At 43.4% G+C, this 26,342-nt stretch overlaps 1 protein-coding gene across 3 annotated transcripts in view; it reads left to right on the top strand.

The window, feature by feature from the left end:
- Window positions 1–26,342, top strand: part of LOC117497367 (NLR family CARD domain-containing protein 3-like) — a 49,480-nt gene that overhangs the window by 17,961 nt on the left and 5,177 nt on the right. For all 3 annotated transcript variants that reach the window (XM_034149325.1, XM_034149326.1, XM_034149327.1), the window contains 5 exons: window positions 5,688–5,813; window positions 7,041–7,119; window positions 7,663–7,891; window positions 18,272–20,063; window positions 20,167–20,340. In XM_034149325.1, coding sequence (XP_034005216.1) covers window positions 5,688–5,813; window positions 7,041–7,119; window positions 7,663–7,891; window positions 18,272–20,063; window positions 20,167–20,340 — 2,400 coding nt within the window. The remainder of the gene's footprint in view (window positions 1–5,687; window positions 5,814–7,040; window positions 7,120–7,662; window positions 7,892–18,271; window positions 20,064–20,166; window positions 20,341–26,342) is intronic.

The raw sequence follows: 26,342 nt of genomic DNA, 5'->3' as shown, positions 1-26,342 counted from the left end.
GACTACACCATGTGCTTAGAACGTGTCCTAACCCCCCCCCCCCCCCCCCCCCCCCCCCCTTAGGTCACAGGCTCCTCCAACAGTGCAACACAATAAAACAGATACACAAAAAAACTAGTGCAAGTAAAAAGAAAAATAGTAAAATAGTAAAAAGTGAAATAGTGCAATAAGAGTCTATATACAAGTGATTGGAATATGATATATTAGATAAATAATTTCTAAGTAGCAGCCGGATGAATGTTATGGATGTTGTTTCAAAGTTCAGGTGTTTAATAGTCTTCTGGCCTGTGGGATGAAGCTGTCCCTGAGTCTGGTGGTTTTAGTCCGGATGCTGCGGTACCGCCTGCCAGACGGCAGCAGACAGAACAGTTTGTGGCTGGGGTGATGGGGGTCTTTTATAATCCTGAGGGCTTTCTTTAAGGTTAACCTGGTATTTTTACTACATTTATTTTAGTTACTTTGCAGATTCTGATTAATGATGTGAAATATAAACAACCCTTAAATCAGACTTTAGTTACACCTGAGTAAAATTCAGTGAAGGTGATTGTCAAGTGCCAACAATCAGGCGAGATATTTGGTAGTGGGTGCTTGAGAAGACTAAATATTTATCTCCAGATCCCTATAAAGTATATTCATTACTCGTTATTCTCTACTAATAGTTAATTAAAAACTGTATATAATAGCTATTTTGCACATCCCTTTCAAGATTTCAAGATTTTCAAAGGTTTATTGACATATCATATACACAACTACGGTGTAGTTATGCAATGAATGAACAACTTGGGTCACAGGTTCCTCAACAGTGCATTGCAAGACATCTATCGATATCTGTGTACCTCCACTAGGGTTGTGCATCTTCACTGGTCTCACGATTCGATTACGATTATCCTGTCAACGATTCGATTCAATTCGATATCACGATGCATCACGATTAGAGATGTCCCGATCCGATCACGTGATCGGGGATTGGAGCCGATCACGTGATTTTCAAAAGATCGGAATCGGGAGAAAAAAATCGGGGATCGGGATTTTTTTTTATTTAAATTTTTTTTTTTTAATAAAATATTTTTATTTTATTTAATGTTACAAAACAAAAATGACCATGTTCACGTCTTAAAGTCATCCTGAGGCCTTAGTTTTGGTTTAAAATTACACAACATCATGTATGTGTTGCTTCTTTTGGGCTTGTTTTCATAGACCTGGTTGCTTATTTCTCTCAAATCTGGCAACAGAGTGGGCGCAGTGTCTAATAGTAGCAGTAAGCTAACGAGAGGCTACGTTCAGCTGGTGACTCGGGAGTCGGGACAGAGAAAATGTCAGGAGTTTGGAAGTATTATAAAATTGAAAGCGAAGGCAGTGTAACAGCCAGATGCAATGTTTGCAAGGCGGAGGTTCCGCGTGGTGGAAAGAACAGAGCTACGTTCAACACGACCAATCTAATACAAACACCAACAACAACACGAGGAGTACACAGCGGCCACTCAGGTAACGGCACTGAAACAACCAACACTTTCAGAGACTTTTAAAAGGAAAGAGAAACTGCCCCAGAACAGTGAAAAGGCCAAAAAAATAACAGCCAAGATAGCTGAGTTCATCTCGTTGGATGACCAGCCGTTATCTGTTACCTTTTTTTTCTCTTAATGCATTGCATAAAGATCGGATCGGGAAAAATCGGTATCGGCAGATTGTCAAAATCAAAGGATCGGAATCTGATCGGGAGCAAAAAAAGGTGATCGGGACATCCCTAATCACGATTCATACCAATGCGTTGCATCCTCAATTTTCTATATTACTGCACATGGCTTCTTTTTCATCAATGCATACATGCAGTAAATACATATGAACTCTCTTTTTATTATTTAGAAAGTGCTTCAGAAATCAATAACATAAATGTCTTGACATTCATTTATAAACCAAAATAAATTAATTGTATAGGTCTAGCCTCCCTATATCTGTGTGTGAAGTTGTTCCATCCTCAAAAACAAAAAACGAATGCTTCTGCAGTCTAGCTGCAGCTTCTAGCAATGGTCTTCTGAATGGACACTGAATGTGGCATCACACACAGGACTTGAGTCTGAACACAGCAGACAACAGGAGTATTTACAACAGCATATACAAACTATAATAGTGCATGTGGGTGCACACTTACTGTGAAGTCAACTTGGAGAATCCACAGGAGAGCAAAGGGTTAAAAAGTCGGGCTGATTGACAGAGTAGCAGCTGTCTGTAATCAGTCCCTAATTGCTAATCAGCGTTGCTGCAGCTTTAAAAGCACCACACCTGAAAGAAGGGCGGTAATCAAAGCTGGAGAGGGACAAACTAAAGAGCGTGCGTCCAGCAGCAGCAACAAACCAGCAGAAGAAACTACAAAGAAGCAGCACTGGTGCAGCCATAAAAAGCTGGAGAGGCGGCCGGTGAGAGACGAACTGTGTGGTTAGAGAAGAGTCATACAACTTGCCGTTCGTAGCACACGTTAGAATGTATAGAATGTATTCTCTGTCTTACTGTTACATAAATCCCATGAATGTATGAGATTAAGTTAGCTTCATTATATCTCAATCAGTGATTAAGTGAATAATAAAGTTTCTATCGGGTCACTATCAGCCTGTCACTCATTATTTTCAGGGAGGGGGCGGGGCTTGGAGGAACAGAGGAGACGGTGATCGCGGAAGCTTTTTTCCTCCTGCCTTCACAAACTTTACACAAGTATTTATCAACTGAAAATTGCTAGAGGACATTCATACTCTGCAATCCAAGACTTAATTAAATCCACCAAAAACCTGACATGATTGTAACGCGATTATTTTTGAAAAACATAAATCCTTGTGTCTCTGAGCCGCAGCGACACGGAGTGATTCAGAGCGGGTCCTTCTGCTGTTGGTTCTGGACTGGTGTTGGTGGATAAAGCAGACTGCTCCGTGTTTGGTGTTGCTGTGCCGCTGTCACGTCTGTTCCCTGATCACTGCGTCACGTCTGTTCCCTGATCACTGCGTCACGTCTGTTCCCTGATCTCTGCGTCACGTCTGTTCCCTGATCACTGCGTCACGTCTGTTCCCTGATCACTGCGTCACGTCTGTTCCCTGATCTCTGCGTCACGTCTGTTCCCTGATCTCTGCGTCACCGACCGATTTGATATTAAAGTGACAGAAAAAAAAACGTTATAGTAAAGCCGCGGCCGGAAAATCAGGAAGCAACGTTACTACGCTATAATCGATTATCTTCCGTCACTGCATCGATACCGAATCATCCACGTCCGCATCGCAATGCATCGTAGAAACGATTATTTTCAACACCCCTAACCTCCACCATTAAACATATTCTGCACATTTCTTATACTATCTACATACATCGTATAAGAGTATAATTAATATGTATAATATCAGTTAAAATAAGTGCTTCAACATAGTTAACATTGCAGGAAAGTTGATGGTCAAGTTCCAAAACAAACCATGCAATATATTAGACGTTAAGTACTTTGTCAGGCTTAATATCTGTAGATACCCCCAAAGCTTTTTTCTTATTTAAAAGAAGACCTTAACCTAAAGTATTCTTTCATGTTTAAATAAAGCCTTATTAGTTTGTCTGTTTTGCACATCCTCCTATCAGGCACTAAACTGTTTTATTGTAGAGATCACTTACAGTATCTTCTTGATATTTTCTATTCTATATTATTTATATCATTGACCTTCCACTGTCCCACTATATTAAGAGTATGTATCAAATATAACACATTCAAAAGTGCTTTACAAAAATGAAAGACATTAAGAAAAAGGCATTTTAAAACAGTCATTAACAAGCAACACAATCTACCTGCATTGCAATGACTCTAAACGTGTAATAACGTGCTTTAACCAGTAGGAGGTGCGGGTTAAAAAGCTGTCAAGTTTACAGTGTTAACAAAATAAAATATACTGCTGTTTCTGGTTTAGTTTACAACGGATATATTCTGTTATTGTTTTGATATTTGTAACACAAAAGCGATGTAAAAAACCCACAGCAACACAGAAAAGATGGTCTTAACATGACCCAGCGGTCTAGTAGTTAATAAAAAACAATAATATCAAAACTAATTATTACTACTAACTTTATTGTGAAATTAAAACAGAACGGTAAAAGAATAGTTTCCGGTCTATTCTGAGGCCCGATCTCTGTAGATAAATAAAGAACTACGACAGATGTGTAATATTTAATGCAGCCAAACCATTCATTACAATGCATTCATGTGATGACTTTCAAAGAGTAAAGCAAGCACTGCTGAATAAAGTATGATTTTATCTTTTACGAAACGTTTTTTTCATATGGAATGCAGTTGGAGGTCAACCAATCACAGAGCTTGAGGCAAAGCGGAACAATAGCTGAGGATTCTGGGTAGTGTAGTGTCTTCGGCCATCCTAAACTCTGAACACATATTTGTTTCTCCGAATCGAAAGGGGAAATTACAAAAGCATTGAACACAATTTAAACCAATCAATGTTGTGTAATTAACAAGATAATCTGGTGTTTTTGAGTTGATGAGTAGTGCAGATATCACTGTAAATAAAATCAATGGACAGTAAGGAGAATACTTACTTCCGGGTGTAAAATCCTCCGTTATCCAATGGGAATGGACGCTCACATTGCTCTCTGCGTCCGTAATACAATAAAGGGTACTTAATCAAATAGGAATATAATTATCTTTTAAATAACGTTAACTAAAGGGAACAATCTCTTTGACACAGCTGAAGCTCTGGCCTTCCTTAAAAACTAACTCATTTAATAAAAATCACAGTTGTATTACACACAATACATTGTTTTTTGAGAACAAACATTGGTGAATAATGCACCATAACACATTCTGACGAAAATAAAAATTATTATGAATACAAATAAAATAAAAGAAGCCTCCTGTGAGTTACTACAAGCTATAAAGTAGATTTTAAAAACGTTTTATAGAATAAAAGCTCACTGCTGGACGTTGTAGAAATGCGTGTGTGCACCACGACAAAGGAGCCTCATTCACTTTACATTGGGGTTGTTTGCGTGGTGCCGACACGTAAATGTAGCAAAGTTCGTGACTCCACCACGCACTGCAGTGTTAAGGAGTCGTGGTGGAGTCACGCATTCTGGTGAGACCAGGTTGGAAAAATCTATTAAATAAATGATACATTTAAATAAATAATATACCAATAAACAAGATCAACAAATATTTTGGAGCGCACTTCCACAAGCTATTAAACATATATAAATAAAAATAAATTAGATTAAAATTAATTAGATCAAATATGTTGCAGTGCACTGTCACAACCTAGCAAAGCAAAATAATCATTTTTTTCGATTATGTTGTTTTCGTAATTGTGGCAGGCCAAAATCGTAATTGCGATTAAAATACGATGAATTGCACAGCCCTAACACACACACACACACACACACACACACACAAACACACACACTTTTGTCTAACACGACACAGTTCTGTACTGTTATGCTGTTATGTTCAGTCATTGTTCTTATGTTTAACATGAATACATTTACTTTGTAAGTCATTATGGGACGTATTTCTTTTTTCATAGCAATTTTCCTTCATACTTTCTTGCCGTGAAATAGGTCTTAAATTCTATTCAAAGTGGTCTTAAAAAGGTCTTAAAAAGTCTTAAATTTGAGTTGGCGAAACCTGCAGGAACCCTGTTTATTACTCTGTTCTTTATCAGTTTCAGGATCCAGCAGCAGAGACCTGGACCTGGACCTGGACCTGGACCCAGCTGTGAGTCCATGAAGAGTGACTTTTCTATGGAGTCTCCTCCTTACTTTAAAGCTGGACAAAGTGCTGATGAAAGGTAAGAATTTCAAACTGGACTCTGTTACTATCTTGCCCCTTTCACACCAACGTGGTTCCCGTTCTAGCTCCTCTTGAGCTCTTCTGGTTTGGAACCGGTTTTTCTTTTCAGCCCCCGTTTTGTTCACACCGCCCAGAGCCCGACTGGTGCTGCATCATGACGTCACCGTTTACGTAGCTCAACGGCCTCGGGTCGATGATCGTGTTGCTTTTAATCATACGAAGCCAGATTAAATAAAATAACTACTTCTCCAACCTTATACTTTTCTCCAGAGTGCCGTGGTTCATTGTTTATTAATGTGTTTCATTTAGCGACCGCTGTAGCGCTGCCCGCTGTTTGGCATCACAACGCTGTTATGAAAGTTTCTCTGGTATAACATGGGTGATGTTAGCATAGCAACCGAAGCTAAACTGACTACTTGCTAAGCCGTTTTCTACAGGCACTTTTTACCGGCGTATTTTTCATTATGATTCTACTTGTGATAGTCGGACATGACAACCTGTGCAGCCCATGTATTGATTCCATCCGATAGCTGCTATAATAACAAACGTCTGCCTGCTCTCCACAATGATCAATAACAGCGAACGGATGGTCAAAGTAAGGTACAAATAAACAGAATCACACGAAGCCTGGTTAGTGTTGCCTGACTTTATAAAGTGTGTTTTTATAAGTGTGTGGTTGCCTTCTAGTCACTTTGCTCAGCGCTACTGCTTGTTACAACTTGTATTTGCCGTACTCTCCAATAAAATGTTGCTCAGGTTGATCCCGCCCCTGCCTCCGATGTAAGTGTGACGTAGCCTATTGGTTCTTGCTTCTAGACCGACAATTTTTTGGTGCTTGGTAAGCACCATTTTTCGGTGCTTAGAGCCGGCTCCGCTGCGGTGTGAACAGGAAAAACGGTGCTTATCAGGCTCTAGCTCCGAACCGGCCCTGGAACCGCGTTGGTGTGAAAGGGGCATCTGACTCTCTTTGGAGAAGGCACCACAGATTGGTTCAGATCAGGCTCCAGATAATAATGGGGCTTTCTGTTCCTCGCACCATCAGCTGCTGGGAGGCTTCTGATGGTCGGCTTTCAGGCCTCAGTAATGTTGGTGTTTTCATAACCCCCCCCCCCCCCTCCACCTGCTGAGCCACAGCTACCCTGTTATTCTGTCTTCATCTCAGAACACCTTCAGTCAGCTGTGTGCAGATTAGAGTCTTTAAATGTTCTGGATGTTTTCTCCACAGAGTTCTGCAGGAGTTCTCAGAGGTTCCCAGTGATCAGTCTGCCCCGAAGCATCACACTGACCTGGACTCCATATTTATGGTGTGTACAAATATACCTTTACTATGAACTACAGATGATCTACCATTCAGGTCCTGACAGTGTCCATGCTGCTCTGTTTAGACCAGCAGGCCTTCAGACGGACAGATGATCACATGTTGTCTTCTTTAAATTAACTGTTGTGTCGGCGCACCTGTATTAATCTCTGACTATCAATCAGACCGACTGACTGACCTATCAGAAGCTATTGAGTCTATGCAAGTTCACCACCAGGCTCAGATTCACCTCTGAAAGGTCTTACCTCTGCTAACTTCTGGAGAACCAGGTTCAATGAACTCGTGTTTGAAGGCAGACGACTAAATCTGTTTATGAGATCCCAGAAGATTCTGTAGTGAGGTGTGGCCCTGCCTAAGTGTGAGTGTGGCAGTCATCCAAGAGGGTGGTGATTATAGAAAAAAGAGGATATCAAGATTTGTGTCGGGTGTTATTTTTTCAAAAATGTCCGCCTTGCTGCACATTATCCCTAACATAATAACTTTAGTTTTAACGATATTCATCTGATCAATGTTCATCAATCTGTTCCAGCTACTGGAGGAGAACATCGTGACTTTTGTGAAGAACGAGCTGAAGAAGATCCAGAAGGCTCTGAGTTCAGATTACCCAGAAGGCTTAGAGTGTCAGAGTGAGGACGAGGAGGTGTTGGACGGTGAGGATGAAGAGCAGAGGAGGAGCAGCAGAGAGGCATTTCTGAACATCTCAGTGCACTTCCTGAGGAGCATGAAGCAGGAGGAGCTGGCTGAGCGTCTGCAGAGCAGTAAGAGGGTTTAAAACATTTAACATGATGGAGAGGAGATGGAGGAACATGGAGAAGTTTACAAACTCTGCTGTTAATATGCTGCACACGTCTGCATCAGTGTGTCCTCTGAGGAGCTGATTCAAACTATACAGCCACACTTAAATGTTCAGAGTCTCAGTGTGTCTGCAGGACCCACTCACTGATTTAGTTGGAAAGCTGATACAGCATTCCAACTACTTGTTCTTCTACGCACACATTCTTTATACTTATTATTATTCCGCCGGGTTATTTTGCCCCTCTTCTCCTCCCACATTCCACATCACAGAAACTCCGTTCAAACATCAAAACGTTCAGCTCGGTCGGGAATCGATTGCTATTACTTTTCTCATTCATAACTTTCATAATTCCAGAGATACATCCCATAATACATCACATTTTTAACATGGAAGTCAATGGAGAAATTCTTCAGACTTCAACAAATCTTCATGCGACTTCAACTGCTAACTGTTCATTCATACTTTCACTCAGAAACCTCATTCCAACTTTAAAATGTTACACATGTTTCTGACATTATTCGCGTAACACAACTTTTAAATCTGATTCTTACTTTTAGAGATATTAAACATTGTTCAGACCTTGGCCTTCTTCAGATTTTAGAGTGTGTGATGTCACAGCTAGAGTAGGGGACAGCTTGAAGTAAGCCTTCATATTTTTTTTTAAACCTGCCATAATTCCAAAACCCTACATTCCTGAGACATCATTTTTCATGAAAAACGTAGGAAAACATCTCTATCTAAAAAATAATTAAGCAAAAATAATTAAACAAAATGCCTCTTGAGGGCATGAAGTGACAAAAACTTTCAACATGTCTCCATTAAGGCCGATTGTAAATTCAGCTTGATCTTTCCTCACAGCAGCAGCAGCACACCTTTAGTTCATCTGCCAAAAAGGCCACATTATTAACCCGAAAGTACACAAAAAGCACACTTCAGATACTCAACTTCCTTGACATGCTTCACGCGTTGAAATGTCACCGATATCTTTTACGGTTCTTCAACAACACGTTCACATGTAAGAGGTTTATCTCTCATTCAGATCAATGGAAAGGCTCTCCTCTCACTGATTACTGCACATCACCATGGAAACCTCTGATCTCTGGGTTCAAGCACAGGTGTGTGATGGAACACGATGATGTCATAACTCAAACTGACATGCTCAGAACGCCACCAAACATCACATGATGGTTAACACTGGCCCTGAACAGCTCTACATCAAATCTGATGTTACATAATGTGGTGTTACCATGGAAACGCATCCCTCGCAACCCAGTCTCACGGCATTTCGTGTTATAGTCACAAGATTTAACACCAACACGATTTCCCCCTTTTTTTCGTGTCACACAGAACGATTTTAAAAGTCTTTCTAGTTGCGTATTTTTCATAGTCTTATATTTCAACAGTTTTACGACAAACTGTGACTTTTTTGACATGGAAATTATTTGTTAAGATTGACAAACATCATATGTGTAATTCGTGGCACAATTCAAACGGGATCGAAAGATAATCTTTCTCTCTCCATTGACTTCAATGCATATTTTTTCCGAAATAAGGTCCCATGGGGCGGAAGTAGATGGGCGAGACTTCGCCTCTCTATTGTTAGTGTGTTTCGTGCCTGCAACACGTCTTTTTGTCCGGTCGGGTCTTGGAAGACCAGAAGCTGTGTGGTTCATAAAAACATGTTCTTACTCAATATCAAGCCACGATTATTGTTTTTAATTTTAAATCGTATAATGTCTGACTTTTGTTGCCGTCCGTGAGGAAAATAAATGGCTCAGAGCCTCAGAATACTGAAATCTGTATTTTTTTAATATTTTTTTCCTTCTAATTAGTTATTCTTTTCTAAATAACACACTGTTATTTACTCAACAATAACACACAATTATCCTTGTTTTTATTTATTTGTTTAATTCTATAATCTCTGGCTTTTTTACCGTCCGTCAGGAACTGAATTTCAAAATAAAATAACCGGAAACAGATAAACACCCACTGAACTGAGTGCCGCAATGCACGTTGGGATATGGTGTTTATGCGATATGAAATATTGACATTTAAAAAAAAAAAAAAATAATACTTTATTTCGAGTGTGCTTGCTTTTCTCTTTGGAAGTCATCACATAACGGCATTGTAATACACGGTTCGGCTGCATTAAATATTACACATCTGCCGTAGTTATTTATTTATAGAGCCCTGATGAGAAGACTTCTAGACAAACAGGAAGAACATGAACCACGGAAACTGAATATGCGTGGATCATAAATATATCAGCAATTAAACAACATCTTACATTTCTTTTCACAAAATACGTCTCCTTGCAGTATCAACACTAATTCGGCTGACTTTTATATTTGATCCAATCGGTAGATAGGTTGTATTTACACCATAACGGTGCACAGCTGATAGAAAAGGACTTGTAGTTTTTAAAGATATTACTGATTTTCTTTGAATATAAGAATGTAAATACTGAGTTGAGAGAATAGTCAGGGGTTTTGGGTGATGGGAGACACATCTATGGAATCACAATTTCAATAGCTTACCATCAAATGAGAGACATACCTTTCTGTCTGTGATGTTTTACAATCAGATATTAATGTGTAGATGTAAAACATGAGAAATAATATAGCAATATCCTGTAGAATTATGTGAAAACATGAATAAAACTACACATCTTCAGATGTTATACATACATAAGTGTCCTACACTAATAATACAAAGTTATTATGGCTGTGTGTACCTTGTGTGCACCGCCTATGGTTAAAGCACGTTATTGAATTATTTCTTTAATATGTTATATTTGATGAAAAAGATATTAAGAGTACATCCTTTCATAGGGGGAAAGTAGAAGGTCAATGATAGAAATATAGAATATAAAAAATCAAGAAGATACTTTAAGTCAGGGGTATCAAACTCAAATACACAGTGGGCAAACATTACAAAATGGGTACTAGTCGATGGCCGGACTGGTTCAATGTTTATTGCAAAACTTATTGAAATTAACTTATTGCACATATTAAACCTGGGACTAACAAAGCTTACATTATTGCCTATAAAAACAACATTAAATAATCAATTGCATTCATTTCTTATGGCTCTATCTGCAGCTTTTCCGGAGTCATTTCTTATGATTACTTTTTTCCACAGGCCAACAACCGCTTCAAAAAAACAATTTCCCTCAAAGAACAAACCAAACATGCCCTGTTGTCACAAGAAAGAAAGTGCAGAAGGAAACATCCATTAAACTCAGTGTGCTGCTCTGTGATGCTAGCTCAAGCCAGATACTTGGCATCTCTGCGGTCCTGCCTGACTCTCGTCATGCTGCTTCCCTGATGGCTCCCACAGGATTGTTCTTGACATCTTCATGGATTCATCTCCTTATTATAGACACATGCATTTCCAAACATTCGGTCTACCTACGCTGTAAAATGTATTCTCTCTTTGATTTACACACGGCATCTATTGCACGTGTGTCCGTCCTGGGAGAGAGACCCCTCCTCTGTTGCTCTCCCTGAGCTTTCTCCCATGTTCCTTTAAACTGTGGGGTTTTCTCCGGAAGTGTTTCCTTGTACGATGTGAGGGTCTAAGGACAGAGGGTCTAAGGACAGAGGGTCTGAGGACAGAGGGTCTGAGGACAGAGGGTCTGAGGACAGAGGGTCTAAGGACAGAGGGTCTAAGGACAGAGGGTCTAAGGACAGAGGGGGTCGTTTTCTCATACTGATATTCTGAACAAACTGTGCTGTTGTATTTGCTGTAAAGTGTCCTTACTGTAAGGTCATTATTACATGTACAGCACTTTGGCTCGACCAAAAATCGTTTTTAAAAATGTGCTATATAAACAAAACTTGATTTGATTTGATCTCATCTTGGGTGCAAGGTCATCAATGTTTGGGGTCAGGCTCTGAGCTGAGGAAACCCTCAGGATTGAGTGAAGGTGTGCGTGCAATATACCGGCGGGCCAGATCTAATAGTAATTAGAAATGATCCTGCAGGCCGAAATAAAATCCACCAAGGGCCTGATTTGGCCCCCGGGCCTTGAGTTTGAGACATGTGCTGTACTGTAAGTGATCTCTACAATAAAACAGTTTAGTGCCGGATGTATAAAGATATTAATAGCAGGATGTGCAAAACAGACAAACTAATTAACCTTTATTAAGACATTAAAGAATACTTTAGGTTAAGGTCTTCTTTTAAATAAGAAAAAAGCTTTGGGGGTATCTACAGATAAATATTAAGCCTGACAAAGTACTTAACGTCTAATATATTGCTTTCCTGCAATGTTAACTATGTTGAAGCACTTATTTTAACTGATATTATACACATTAATTATACTCTTATGTATGTAGATAGTATAAGAAATGTGCAGAATATGTTTAATGGTGGAGGTACACACATATTGACAGATGTCTTGTAATGCACTGTTGAGGAACCTGCGACCCAAGTCTTTCATCATTGCATAACTACACCGTAGTTGTGTATATGATATGTCAATAAACCTTAGAAAATCTTGAAATCTTGAAAGGGATGTGCAAAATAGCCATTATATACAGTTTTTAATTAACTATTAGAAGAGAATAACGAGTAATGAATATGCTTTATAGAGATCTGCAGATAAATGTTTAGTCTTCTCAAGCAGCAACTACCAAATATCTCTCCTGATTGTTGGCACTTGACAATCACCTTTCCCTGAATGTTACTCAGGTGTAACTAAAATCTGATTTAAGGGTTGTTTATATTTCACATCATTAATCAGAATCTGCAAAGTATCTAAAATAAATGTGGAGTAAAAATACCAGGTTAACCTCTGAATTGTAGTGGAGTAGAATGACAAAGTAACAATGAGCTGGGTATAAATTGCCCATTATGGACACAAGCGATTTTCATCCATTTATTAATTATATGTTTTACATTTGATAACACCAATGTGTTTAATACTGGCAACTTCTAATTGGTGGAAAAAACGAAAACGTTCCCAGTAGAGACGTTCCATAGAACATTTTGCGAAACACAATAGCCAGCATGTGTAGTTCTGGGGGGGTTCTAAGTGGGGGGTGGACCCCGCTAGAGGATGTTTGGTCCACCCCCCACTTATAAAAATAGCACTGATCATCGAGCCTTCATTGTAACAGTCGCGGGTGTACTGTGTATGTGCGTGTGGGGAGTGTTGCAGTAGAAAATTAAACTGTAGCGCCCGGGACATTAATGGGAAACCCTAAATGTTTGAGCACCCTCTATGAAACGTCAAGCTACCCCACAGCACCCCCAAAAGAAAATCTCGGGCCGCGGCACATGACGGTTTTGTGTGCCCTCCCATGCCCTCTGTAGATTTGTTCTGGCGCCGGGTCTGTAGGTAGTGTGGTGTCTTCGGCCATCCTAAACTCCTAAATGTTTTTCGGATTTCATATCGCATTAACACCATATCCCAACGTGCATTGCGGCTAAAACATCCAATCACCGAGCTTAAACCATAGCTGAGGATCTTGAGTAATCAGTTCAGTGGGTGTGTATCGCAATTATGCTCGAAATGTCCCTTATAGGCCTACGTCTGTTTCCGGTTATTTTATTTTGAAATTCAGTTCCTGACGGACGCCAAAAAAGCCAGAGATTATAGAATTAAACAAATAAATAAAAACAAGGATAATTGTGTGTTATTGTTGATTATAAAACGGACAAGTCAAATCAAGCAATCTGATTGGTTCTTAGCCGTGATATACTGAGCGTATACCACGGGTAGAATTGTAGTTACTTTTCACAACAAGTCAGTATCCCTCCGCGTCTGAGAAAAACTGTACAGTTTGGGCTGAAAAGCAAACTGGGACAAGAAAACAGCGGAGAAGTAACGGGGCAGAAACCCTCCTTTTCACGCAGCGGTCCAGACATAGACATCAAACGGCGACACATATTCAGTGTGCAGTTCCTTTGGCATTAGGGCAGGGATATCTAGATACTTCCCAAGGTCTGACATCATGGATTGAGCTACTTTTAAAGCAAGCAACGATGTTTTCAAATCTGTAATCAAAAAGGTCCGCAAAAACGCTATCGACCAATCAGATTGCTTGATTTGACTTGTCCGTTTTATAAATATATTTACATTTCTTCCGTTACGAAACAAACTTACAAAGCATAAGATGGAAACATTTAAGATTAACTTCGACGTCCGGGGGGGTCTCACTATGGAGGAGTGGATTGAGCAGTGCCTATCTCCAGAACAAAAAGCACCTAAACGACGACATGCAGAGCTACGTGAAGAGCAGGTAGACTAGGCATCCTCAAAGTCTGGACTCCGGTCCGGATCTGGACCGAACCACATCTGTCTCTGGACTCTGAGCAAATTATACTTTTCATATGTATTATCTGTATTATCTGTATTATCTGTGTTATCTGCGAGACATCGCCACAACGCAACGAGTCAAAATTCTCCGCTATGTCCGCTTGCAAACAGCGCTCTGCATGTCAGACTGTTCCACTGTCTGTGTGTGTCTGTCAACGCTTTGGTCCAATCACATTCAGCATCCCGTCAGCATTTTTTCCCCCCACCAACAGTCTGCGAATCAGAGGCACAGTAGGGCGGGTCTTCGCGGAATGCGGGTGGGAAAAATGCGTGTCTCGAGTCAGAGCGAGAGTATAAAAAATCTGTACTGTAGCTAGTAGCCTAGCTTCACCCCAGCTGCCACCCCAGTTGTTGAAAGAAAAGTTGTGGCTCATCTGACATTTATGAGAGAAAGTCTCTAATGTCCGAGTGCAAGTGAATGCAGCGCGAGCGTGGAAATATGATTGGTGGCGATTTCTTTTGAACGGGACGGCACAAAACGAGAAGCATTCGGACCCAAGTACTGAAGGAATGAGGTGCGGTCTCCAATGACAGAGAAGAGCCTGTCAGTGTGGCTGTACTCAGCATTGAATCAAAACGCACTAAAGCTGTTGATCTTAATAAGTTTGTGAGGCGTTTTGCTGAACAAAATGGTAATCGCCGCATTCAGCTGTAATAGACAACTTGATGCTCTGCTCACGGATGAGCATACAACACTGTTAAGATGATGACCTTACGTGTGTAAATATATTTTTTTCTTTGTGGGGGTCTGCCCCCAAAAAACAGTTTTAAGTCCTGAGAAAGTCAAATAAGACGGTGTGTAAAACTACACTGCCCAGCCAACAGAAAGTAACCACTTTGATTAAACTAGGCCAGTAGGTAAGGACTTTCCACTGGATAATAACTGAAGTATAAAAGAATGCATGACTGAAGTGATGGAGACCATGTTTGAAGGCAAACAAAAAGAGGAAATAACAGGTCAAATCAAGCAAAGCCCCCTCTCAGATTCCACAGCAACCAGAAGAACATAAATACTGGCTGGTGATTTGATGAATCAGCTTTGTGATGGAATACAAAATGCACAGTGCATTTCCTTAGCTGTGGATGAGTCCACTGACACCACTGACAATGCTCAGTTGCTGGTGTTTGTGAGTTTTTATGATGAGGCAAAAGGTTGTTGAAGATGTGTTGGGCCTGACGAACCTCAGTGGACACACAAGGGGGCGAGACATTTATAAAGCAATAATGGGAATGCTGAATGAAAGAGGGTGCAGCTGCCTTTATTCATAACTGTGCAGCTCTCACACTGCGACTCTGAGGGATCAAGCACAGACACAATAACAATGAAAACTGCTGCTTACAGAGACTTTTTGTTTTTGCAACCTCGTGTTAAGAATCTTGTTGCAATTGTTTAAAAGTTTGAATGAATGAATAAACGGACCTTTGTCTTATTGAAAACTTTCTTTGGACCTTTAAGATTTGTATTTGAGTACCCCTGAGGTAGACCAACTGGAAAAGTACCACCATTGAAAAGCTTTCTGATGCGGGTCTTGAAACAAAGCAGAGAAATGATGACCGTTAGTGGCCACAGGTGCGAAAGCTCTCTCCAGAGCTACTGGAAGCCCAATCTCTGGGACCGGAGAAAGTGGAGCAATATTCTCGCCACGCCAAGCAACAGCCTAGAACAACCTCAACCTATACAAGTAACCACGTAAGCCATGCTACTGATGCTGGACAGGTTTTCAGTGGCTGCACAATAAACGGCAACATACACATTAATGTAAATAAATAGCCAAATAATGGATCAACGCTCTCTGTCTAATATGTTCGCGAGCTGTTAGTGTTGTTGCATAGCAACCACCTCGCACTATGTTTCGTGCAGAAGGCAACAGAGGGACTATTTTATTTTGAACATCATTATTTACTAATAAAAACTATTTAAATTAGAGTGTGTATTTTTCTTTCATATTGCCACACTTGGTAACCGTTTTATAAAAGCAATAGCTCACTTCAGGCCGTGATATATGGCCATTATATCACAGCTAAGGGGGTTGAACCACGCCCCTTAGCTGTGATATAATGAGCATAGTCTATGCTCATTATATCACAGCTAAGGGGCGTGGTTCAAGCCTGTCGTGAGCTATTGCTTAAGTAAATAACAGTGTGTTATTTAGAAAAGAATAACAAATTAGAAGGAAAAAAAGATTTAAAAAATACAGATTTCAGTATCCTGAGGCTCTGAGCCACATTTCCTTTCCTCACAGACGGCAAAGAAAGTCAGACATTATATGATTTAAAATAAAAACAATAATCGTGGCTTGATATTGAGTAAGAACATGTTTTTATGAACCACACAGCTTCCGGTCTTCCAAGACCCGACCGGACAAAAAGACGTGGTGCAGGCACGAAACACACTAACAATAGAGAGGCGAAGTCCCGCCCTTCTACTTCCGCCCCATGGGACCTTATTTTGGAAAAATTATGCATTGAAGTCAATGGAGAGAGAAAGATTATCTTTCGATCCCGTTTGAATTGTGCCACAAATTACACATATGATGTTTGTCAATCTTAAATAATCATTTCCATGTAAAAAAAGTCACAGTTTGTCGTAAAACTGTTGAAATATAAGACTATGAAAAATACGCAACTAGAAAGACTACAAATCCCAGAGTCCCGGTCCCGCATGCTGGCTCTTAGGAACCGACTCACTCCCCTTGTGTGTATGTACAGCTCTCAACATGCCCAGACTTGGAGTGATTTTCACCTCTTTTAATACTTTTCGCCTCATTCTGAAAGAAAGAAGTGAAATGTGCCAACGTGACGGCCGTCTTGGTGTGTGGTGCGAGACGGGAGATGGAGTTCATTGAGCGGTTTCACACAAAAAAAGTGTTACTTCACAGTTTTACGACACATTTTTATTTTTTTGACTTGTAAAATTATCTTTTAAATTGACAAACATCATATGTGTAATTCGTGGCACAATTCAAACGGGATCAAAAGATAATCTTTCTCTCTCCATTGACTTCAATGCATAACTTTTCCGAAATAAGGTCCCATGGAGGTCCACCGGAAGGGGAGGGACTTCGCCTCTCTATAGAAATACATTGCTTTTAAAATCGTTCTGTGTGACACGAAAAAAAGGGGGAAATCGTGTTGGTGAACACGACTCAATAGATTAAATGTCGTGACTATAACACGAAATGCCGTGAGACTGGGTTGTCCCTCGCCATAAAACACGATGTCGCTGTAACTCCAATGGACACAGTCCGATCGTCCCCCAAACTTCACCTGTATTTCACCGGTCCATGCCTCAACAGCTCTATGCCAAATCTGAGATCTCACCATATGCGTTTCCATGGAAACGCATCTCTTGCCAAAAAACACGATGTTGTCGTGATACCTATGCAAATAGTCAAAACAGCACTAGACTTCAGATAATGGTTAATGGTCCGGCCCTCAACAGCTCTGTCAATTATGGGGTGTCATCATATGCCGTTTGCATGGAAATGCATCCCTCGCCATAAAACACGATGTCGATGTAACTCCAATGGACACAGTCCGATCGTCCCCCAAACTTCATTTGTATATCACCGGTCCATGCCTCAACAGCTCTACGCCAAATCTGAGATCTCACCATAGGCTGTTTCCATGGAAACGCATCCCTCGCCATAAAACACGATGTTGTCGTAACTCCTATGAAAATGGTCAAAACAGCACCAGACTTCAGATGATGGTTAATGGTCCACCCTTCAGCATGTCTGTGCCATTAGTGAGTTTTCCTCAAAAGCCGTTGCCATGACGACAGATCATTCGCCATCAAGTTAGTTAAAAAGTTTGCAGTTCAAATATTCTGATGCTTTTCCAAGCCTTCAAGCCCCCAGTGTCCATGTATCATTTCAATCTAAATTCTTCACTTTCTTCTTAAACATTACATTTCAGCATAGCAGTTCAGCATCAGCTTTTCAGCATAAAGCATTCCCACTAGCAATTTCTTCAGGAATTGCATTCTCTAGTTCCACTTGTTGTTTGTTCATTCAGGAACTCCTGCTGCAGTGTGCAGTAAACTCAAATCCACCCTGAAGGAGAGGTTCCAGTGTGTGTTTGAAGGCATTGCTAAAGCAGGAAACCAAACCCTTCTGAACCAGATCTATACAGAGCTCTACATCACAGAGGGGGGGTCTGCAGAGGTCAATGCTGAACATGAGGTCAGACAGATTGAAACAGCATCCAGGAAACCACACAGACCAGAAACACCCATCAGACAAGAAGACCTCTTTAAAGCCTCACCTGGAAGAGATGCACCAATCAGAGCAGTGATGACAAAGGGCGTGGCTGGCATTGGGAAAACAGTCTTAACACAGAAGTTCACTCTGGACTGGGCTGAAGGCAAAGCCAACCAGGACATCCAGTTCATATTTCCATTCACCTTCAGAGAGCTGAATGTGGTGAGAGAGAACAAGTACAGCTTGGTGGAACTTGTTCATCACTTCTTCTCTGAAACCAGAGACGCAGGAATCTGCAGGTTTGATCAGTTCTCGGTTGTGTTCATCTTTGACGGTCTGGATGAGTGTCGACTTCCTCTGGACTTCCTCAACACTGAGATCCTGACTGATGTCACAGAGTCCACCTCAGTGGATGTGCTGCTGACAAACCTCATCAGGGGGAAGCTGCTTCCCTCTGCTCGCCTCTGGATAACCACACGACCTGCAGCAGCCAATCAGATCCCTCCTGAGTGTGTGGACATGGTGACAGAGGTCCGAGGGTTCACTGACCCACAGAAGGAGGAGTACTTCAGGAAGAGATTCAGAGATAAGAATCAGGCCGGCACCATCATCTCCCACATCAAGACCTCACGAAGCCTCCACATCATGTGCCACATCCCAGTCTTCTGCTGGATCTCTACTTCAGTTCTGGAGGACATGTTGAAAACCAGAGAGGGAGGAGAGCTGCCCAAGACCCTGACTGAGATGTACATCCACTTCTTGGTGGTTCAGTCCAAAGTGAAGAACATCAAGTATGACGGAGGAGCTGAAACAGATCCACACTGGAGTCCAGAGAGCAGGAAGATGATGGAGTCTCTAGGAAAACTGGCTTTTGAGCAGCTGCTGAAAGGCAACCTGATCTTCTATGAGTCCGACCTGACAGAGTGTGGCATCGATATCACAGAAGCCTCAGTGTACTCAGGAGTGTTCACACAGGTCTTTAGAGAGGAGAGAGGACTGTACCAGGACAAGGTGTTCTGCTTCGTCCATCTGAGCGTTCAGGAGTTTCTGGCTGCTCTTCATGTCCATCTGACCTTCATCAACGCAGAAGAACCAACAACCTCCCAGCAGTCCTGGCTGCAGGAAGTCTTGAGACCCAAACCTAAACTAACACATCTCTACCAGAGGGCTGTGGACCAGGCCTTACAGAGTCCAAACGGACACCTGGACTTGTTCCTCCGCTTCCTCCTGGGTCTTTCACTGCAGACCAATCAGAAACTCCTACGAGGCCTGCTGACACAGACAGGAAGTGGCTTAGGGACCAACCAGAAAACAGTCCAGTACATCAAGAAGAAGATAGAAGAGGATCTGTCTGCAGAGAGAAGCATCAACCTGTTCCACTGTCTGAATGAACTGAATGATCGTTCTCTAGTGAAGCAGATCCAACGGTCCCTGATATCAGGACGTCTCTCTGAAGATAAACTGTCTCCTGCTCAGTGGTCAGCTCTGGTCTTCATCTTACTGTCATCAGAAGAAGATCTGGACGTGTTTGACCTGAAGAAATACTCTGCTTCAGAGGAGGCTCTACTGAGGCTGCTGCCAGTGGTCAAAGCCTCCAACAAAGCTCTGTAAGTGAACACATAATTATCCAGATTAAATGTATTTATTATTTAATCAGAAAATGATAAAAGTGTATAATTGATTTCTACTGTATTACTGATTCCTCTCCAGACTGAGTGGCTGTAACCTCTCAGAGAGAAGCTGTGAAGCTCTGTCCTCAGTCCTCAGCTCCCAGTCCTCTAGTCTGAGAGAGCTGGACCTGAGTAACAACGACCTGCAGGATTCAGGAGTGAAGCTGCTGTCTGCTGGACTGGAGAGTCCACACTGTGAACTGGAGACCCTCAGGTAAGTGAAAAGCTGTTAACAAATGTTGACCCTCTGAATACCTAATTACTTCATATATTAACTATTGGATGGACCTTTAATTTAATGATGTTAGTGTTTGTACATTGTCAGAGAGAAGTTGTGAAGCTCTGTGCTCAGTCCTCAGCTCCTGGTCCTCTAGTCTGAGCTGGACCTGAGGAACAAGTCAAATGTTGAGGTTTTCTTATCATCCAGCATTAAACGTGGCAGCAATGTTATACTGAAGTTCTTTGCTAATTTAGTAACTTGTATTATATTTGTCTGTATTTAAACTTGTTTGTGGTCCAAAGAGAATAATACATACGTTGGGGTCGTAATGTTGGTTCAACTAATTGTCCATTAAATCCCATTGGTTAAAATGGTGACTGTAAAAAGCCTTTTTAGCTATAAGCAGTGCTTGAATTGGAATAAAAAAGGTGCCAGTACTCTAAATCAGCAACTGTTTCAAGTCAATTTATTTATACAGCCTAAAAACAAGAATTTGGCTCAAAGTCATAGTATATCCTATAATGCTGGTGGGTTTGTCTCTTTACTGTATATTTTAGAACGGCTCACTGTACTTAAACAAAATGACTCAGGGTCAGTGTTGGGACTAACGCGTTACAAACTAACGCGTTACTGTAACGCAACTACCTTTTGCGGTAACTAATAACGTTACTAGTTACCTATTCCCATTCAGTAACGCCGTTATCGTTACTGTGATTTAAATGGGTGCGTTACTGCGTTACATTATGTGATCCAACTGAACCGAATCTCCGTGCGAATGTAACTTACAGGCGAATACAGTGATGTCCTCTCACAGTACCATGGACAAGTGAAAGTGACCAGAGAGGAGTGATGATTGGTTAACGCGGGTAACATTTCAGGGTAAGCCAATCAGAGACAGAGTTGGGCGGGTCTTGCCTTATGGGGAAAATACACAGACACACAAACACTTGCTAACACACACACATACACGGCAACGCCCACCACCAGCACACACACACACACACACAATGCCAGATGCAAGTATCAGCGAGAGCAGCAGCGTATTTACAACTTGGAGATATAACCACTATTTTCAATTTTTGTGGGGATAAAGGACGCAAAAGATATTACGGTCAAATGTAAACTGTGTGCAGGACAGAAAGCATTGTCCACGTCGAATAACAGCAATGCCAATCTCCTGAAGCACCTAACTAATGTACATGCGGCTATACAACTAGTCTTACTGTGGCACAGAACAACACAACAACTTGTATTTTTATTGTTATTATTTTTAAAGTAAAGCAAAGTAACTTGTTACTAGTTACTTTTATAATTTAGTAACTAATAAAGTAACTAGTAACTTTTTTGAGAGCAGTAACTATAACGATAGTTACGTATGTAACTACGGTTCTATGAATACTGGATGACCGCCAGAGGCGGTGCTTTAGCACTGGATATCTTCTGTCTCGCGCATGCGTAGGTCGAATATTTATATCAACAAAGTCACGTGTGACCTCGTATGACCCCGGAAGGTATAAGTTCCGGTGTTGTCAACGAGCTCAGTCCTATGGAATCTTCTCGCGGAAACACGAAATTCCGAGTGACCAAGAACTCTGGCGGTCATCCAGTATTCATAGAACCGTAGTTACATACGTAACTATCGTTCTATTTCATACTTACTGACCGCCAGAGGCGGTGCTTTAGCACTGGATGACCTATACCAAATGAGTCACGAGGAAGTCTGAATACTCCCCCTATAGGGATGGCCTAGACGGACTCTGCAGGAGGACCACACCCAGCGGGTGAGGGGCGGCAACCGTCACCCTGTAGTATCTGGCGAATGTGCTCGGAGATGCCCATGTGGCCGCAGCACATATGTCCTCCAGGGGCACACCTCTCAAGGCCGCCCATGACGTGGAGACACTCCTGGTAGAGTGGCACTTTACTCTGGGTGGCAAGGGACGGTCATTCGCCTTGTATGCCTGGGCAATGACGTCCATGATCCAGTGGGACAAGCGCTGTTTTGAGAGCGCACAGCTCCCTCTAGGACCACCGTAACACAGAAAGAGCTGTTCAGACTGACGCATGCCTGCGGTAGTCTGGACATAAGCTCTAAGGGCCCGCACCGGGCATAGGAGTCTTGACCTCTCTTCCCCCTCTCCTGATGGGGGGTCAAACCATGCCAGCTGGATAGGCCGATTAAAATGAGAGCGTGCCAGCACCTTAGGGAGGAACGCTGTGTTCGGCCAAAGGTGACACCTGAGCCATCTGAGTTCCACCTCAGACACGAGCTGTTCACGGACAAGGCCTGAAGCTCGCTTACACGCTTTGCTGAGGTGATGGCAAGAGGGAAAGCAGTCTTAGCTGAGAGCCACTTCAGTTCTGCCTGTAACAAAGGTTCAACAGGAGGCAAGCATAGGGCATCCAGCACCAAGGGCAGGTCCCATGTAGGGGCCCTTGGGATATTCGGGGGGCGAAGCCTCAGAGCTCCCCCTTTAAAAAGAGGGATACCAGCCTATGGCTCCCCACTGTGCTGTTGTCAGCCCTTGCGTGTTGAGCTGATATAGCAGCCACATACACCCTGACGGTAGCGGGACACCGGCCGTCGTCCAGGAGGGACTGAAGGAACTCAAGGGTCGTAGGTACCGAGCAATATGCTGGGTCCTCATTTCGCCCTTGGCACCAGTCAAAAAAACAGTTTCCACCTGTTTTCGTACTGCCTACGAGTAGATTGTGCCCTAGCATTTGAGAATAGTCTTCCTGACAGACTCTATGCAGTCGCTCAGCAGTGGGTCGGGCCCTCCAGTGGCCAGACCCACAGCTGGAGGTGGCAGGGGTCGGGGTGCCACATCCGACCCTCCAACTGAGACAAGAGGTCCTTCCTGTTGGGGAGACGCCAAGGCGTCCCACAGCAGAGTCTGTGCAGCAGATGGACAGGCTAGCTGCGTTAAACAAGGAAGTTTAACAGGACAGCCAGGCGGCTCCTGCTAGAATCAAGCAACACGCCTACCAGGAGCGGGGGCGAGAACACTGCCTTCACTGGTTGAGTTGATAACGAATTCCAGATGCAGCGTAGGCGGGAGCTGGGTGCAAGAACACAGCCTCCACTAGCTACCTGCTGAACGTAAAGAGTAGAGCAATGCTCCTACTCGCCGAACACAGAGAGGGATGTAAATGTCCTACACCCACGTTACCAGCAGAGAGAGCGGGAGCGAGAGCACTGCCTTCACCTAGGTGGATTAGATAAGGACATTTAACAGGGCAGTTTAGCCAGGCAGCTGCTGCTAGAATGAAGCAGCGCGTCTATCAGGAGCAGGGGCGAGAACACCGCCCTCACTGGTTGAGTTAATAACGAATGCCAGATGCAGCGTAGGCGGGAGCGGGGTGCGACAACACAGCCTTCCCCAGCTACCTGCTGAACGGAAAGAGTAGAGCAACGCTCCTACTCGCCGAACACAAAAGGAATGTAACTACACCCATGTTACCAGCAGAGGGAGCGGGAGCGAGAGCACTGCCTTCACCTAGCTGGAAAAAAACAAGAAGTTTTAGCAGGACGGCTTATCCAGTCGGCTGCTGCTAGAATAAAGCATCACGTCTACCAGGAGTGGGGGCGAGAACACTGCTTTCGCTGGTTGAGTGACTGTGTCCAGAGCCACCCCAATGAAGGTTAGGCTCTGAGAGGGGTTCAGACAACTCCTCTCCATGTTCACCTTGAGGCCTAGCCGGGCGACATGAGAGAGAAGGAGAGCCGTGTCCTGGATCGTCTGTCACCGGGATGGTGCCCAGATTAACCAGTCGTCTAAGGAGAGGGAGAGTCCAAATGGGAGCACCCTGAACTGGAAATGACGACCTCTGAAGGCAAAGCCAAGAAACTGCCTGTGATGAGGCACAATAGGCACATGAAAATAAGCGTCCTTCAAGTCGACGGACGTGAACCATTCCCCCCTGGCCACGGTACGAAGAACGTCCGCTGTGCTCAGCACATGGAAAGGTAAAATCTTTAGGAACTTGTTGAGTCCCCTCAGATCGAGGATTGGGCGAAGTCCACCGCCTTTCTTCCTTACCAGGAAGTAGGTCGAGTAGAAGCCCGGGCTGTGAGATGGGGTCCACAGGCTCGATTGCACCCTTGGCAAGGAGGACTGACAGCTCCTGGTTTAGGGCGATTTATTTTGCCGGGTCGCTTATGGTGGTCATCTTGACCCGGCTGAAGACTGGGGGCCAGCGTCGGAACTGAAGCTTGTACCCTTGGTTTAAGGAAGCGCTAAGAGCATCCTGCTGCAGGGAAGCTGAGAGGGCGAGCATGAGGTGCCTACACGGCCCCTGCGCGCCGCTGCATCGTAAGCCTTAGTGAGCAGGTCATCAGTGACCCGACATTGGAGTCGAGGGCACCTGGCCTCCGACCTCAGAGCTTCGTCAGGGGAAACTATGAGGGAAGCAATGGTAGGCTCAACAGCCGGCGTGTGGTCAAGGCCAACTCTTGCCGCATCCTGCATGGCTACCAAGGCTCGGCCATCGGACGTAAGACTGTAAAGAGCCTTATGGCGCATTTCCATTGCAGCGCGTAGCTCGCTTTAAGCGTGCCGTGTCGTGCCGTCCCCTTTTTTGGTTGTGCTTCCACTAGGCCTCGTTCCGGCGCGGCACGGCGCGGGGCCACTTTTTCCCCTCTTTTCTGGCCCTAGAAAATTGTGGTTCTATCGGGGCCAACAAACAGGGCTGAGTCGGGCTGAGTATGCTAAACTAGAGAGAGGAGCGCTGGCAAGAGGGCTAGAACTACAACAAGATGGACATATTTGACCGTGATTTAATTGTAATACACGTTTCAAAATGATGCCGAAGTAACAACATACTGATACCGGTTAGTAAAAACCATGAATTAATGCTTTGTCAAGTCTGCAGACAGACGGCAGGCGAAAAACCTTTTAAAATTCGTGTTTTTCTAGATGGAGATTGGCTAAGCTAACGCAGTATATGCCCCGACCGTCCACACTCACAACAACGGCCTATACAGACATAAATAAAGCAGCGACTGTATTCACCATGACACAGGCAGTCTGTGGTTTGTACTTGTTTAACTTTTGTCGAGTTTCTGAACATATATAAGGAGCTGTGAGCTCTGAGTGCTCACAGCTAACGGCTGTGTTGTGTTTCTGGATTTCTCATTGAAGATGACGTCACGGCTCCGCCTACACTGCGTTACTATAGTAACTACCCCAGTTCCTAAACTGTAATGGAAGCGCAGCATGAAGTGAGTCGGCCCTGTTAAGGCCCAACGCGGCCAAGCCGTACCGAGCCGTACCGAGTGTGGCCGAGGCCGACCGTGTAGTGGAAATGCGCCATTAGTGTCCCTCCAGCATGCATGTAACTCCCTCAGATACTCACAAGAGGGAGGAACAGTGCGGGTGGCGGGTGCCGGAGTGCGCCTAAAGAACGCACTGGCAGGCGCTGTTTCGGGCTGCTGCGCATCCAGCTACTGGTGAGCCAGTGCCATGCGAATGACGGTACCCATGGAGCCGTCATCTGCCTCCTCCGAGGGACCATGAGCTGAGGTACAGGAGCCAGGCCCAGAAGCATGGGATGGGCTCTCCCCGTCATACTCATTAAATTGAGTGGCTGAAGCTGCCATCGAGAACACATCGTCCTCTAGAACCAGCTCAGCCACGGGTGGATCGGGTGCAGCGGCGTGCTCTGTACGGCCACCAGAATGGAGAGCCAAGAGGAGTGACCTCATCTGGGCTAGCTCAGTAGTGAGTAGGTCCACCCTGGAGGACAGCCTATCAGGCTTAGTCCTCTTCTTGGGCGGTGCACCCGCAGCCTCTGCGGCCCAACGCCTAGGATGGGTAGGTTGGGCTGGAGTCGACTGTGCGGGGGGAAGGCCACCCTCAGTCAGTAGTTCAACCTCGGCTAGTCTAGCAGCTCTTACCGCACGAGGCATGATGGTGCAATTCATGCACGGGTCCCTCCCTCAGATGCTCGAGGCCAAGACAAGAGGGGCAAAGGTCATGGCCATCCTCTGGTTG

The sequence above is a fragment of the Trematomus bernacchii genome, unplaced genomic scaffold, assembly GCF_902827165.1.
Source record: "Trematomus bernacchii unplaced genomic scaffold, fTreBer1.1, whole genome shotgun sequence".
Classification (NCBI taxonomy): Eukaryota; Metazoa; Chordata; class Actinopteri; order Perciformes; family Nototheniidae; genus Trematomus; species Trematomus bernacchii.
Note: the sequence above shows the minus strand (reverse complement) of the source record. Positions and strands in the feature narration are given on the sequence as shown.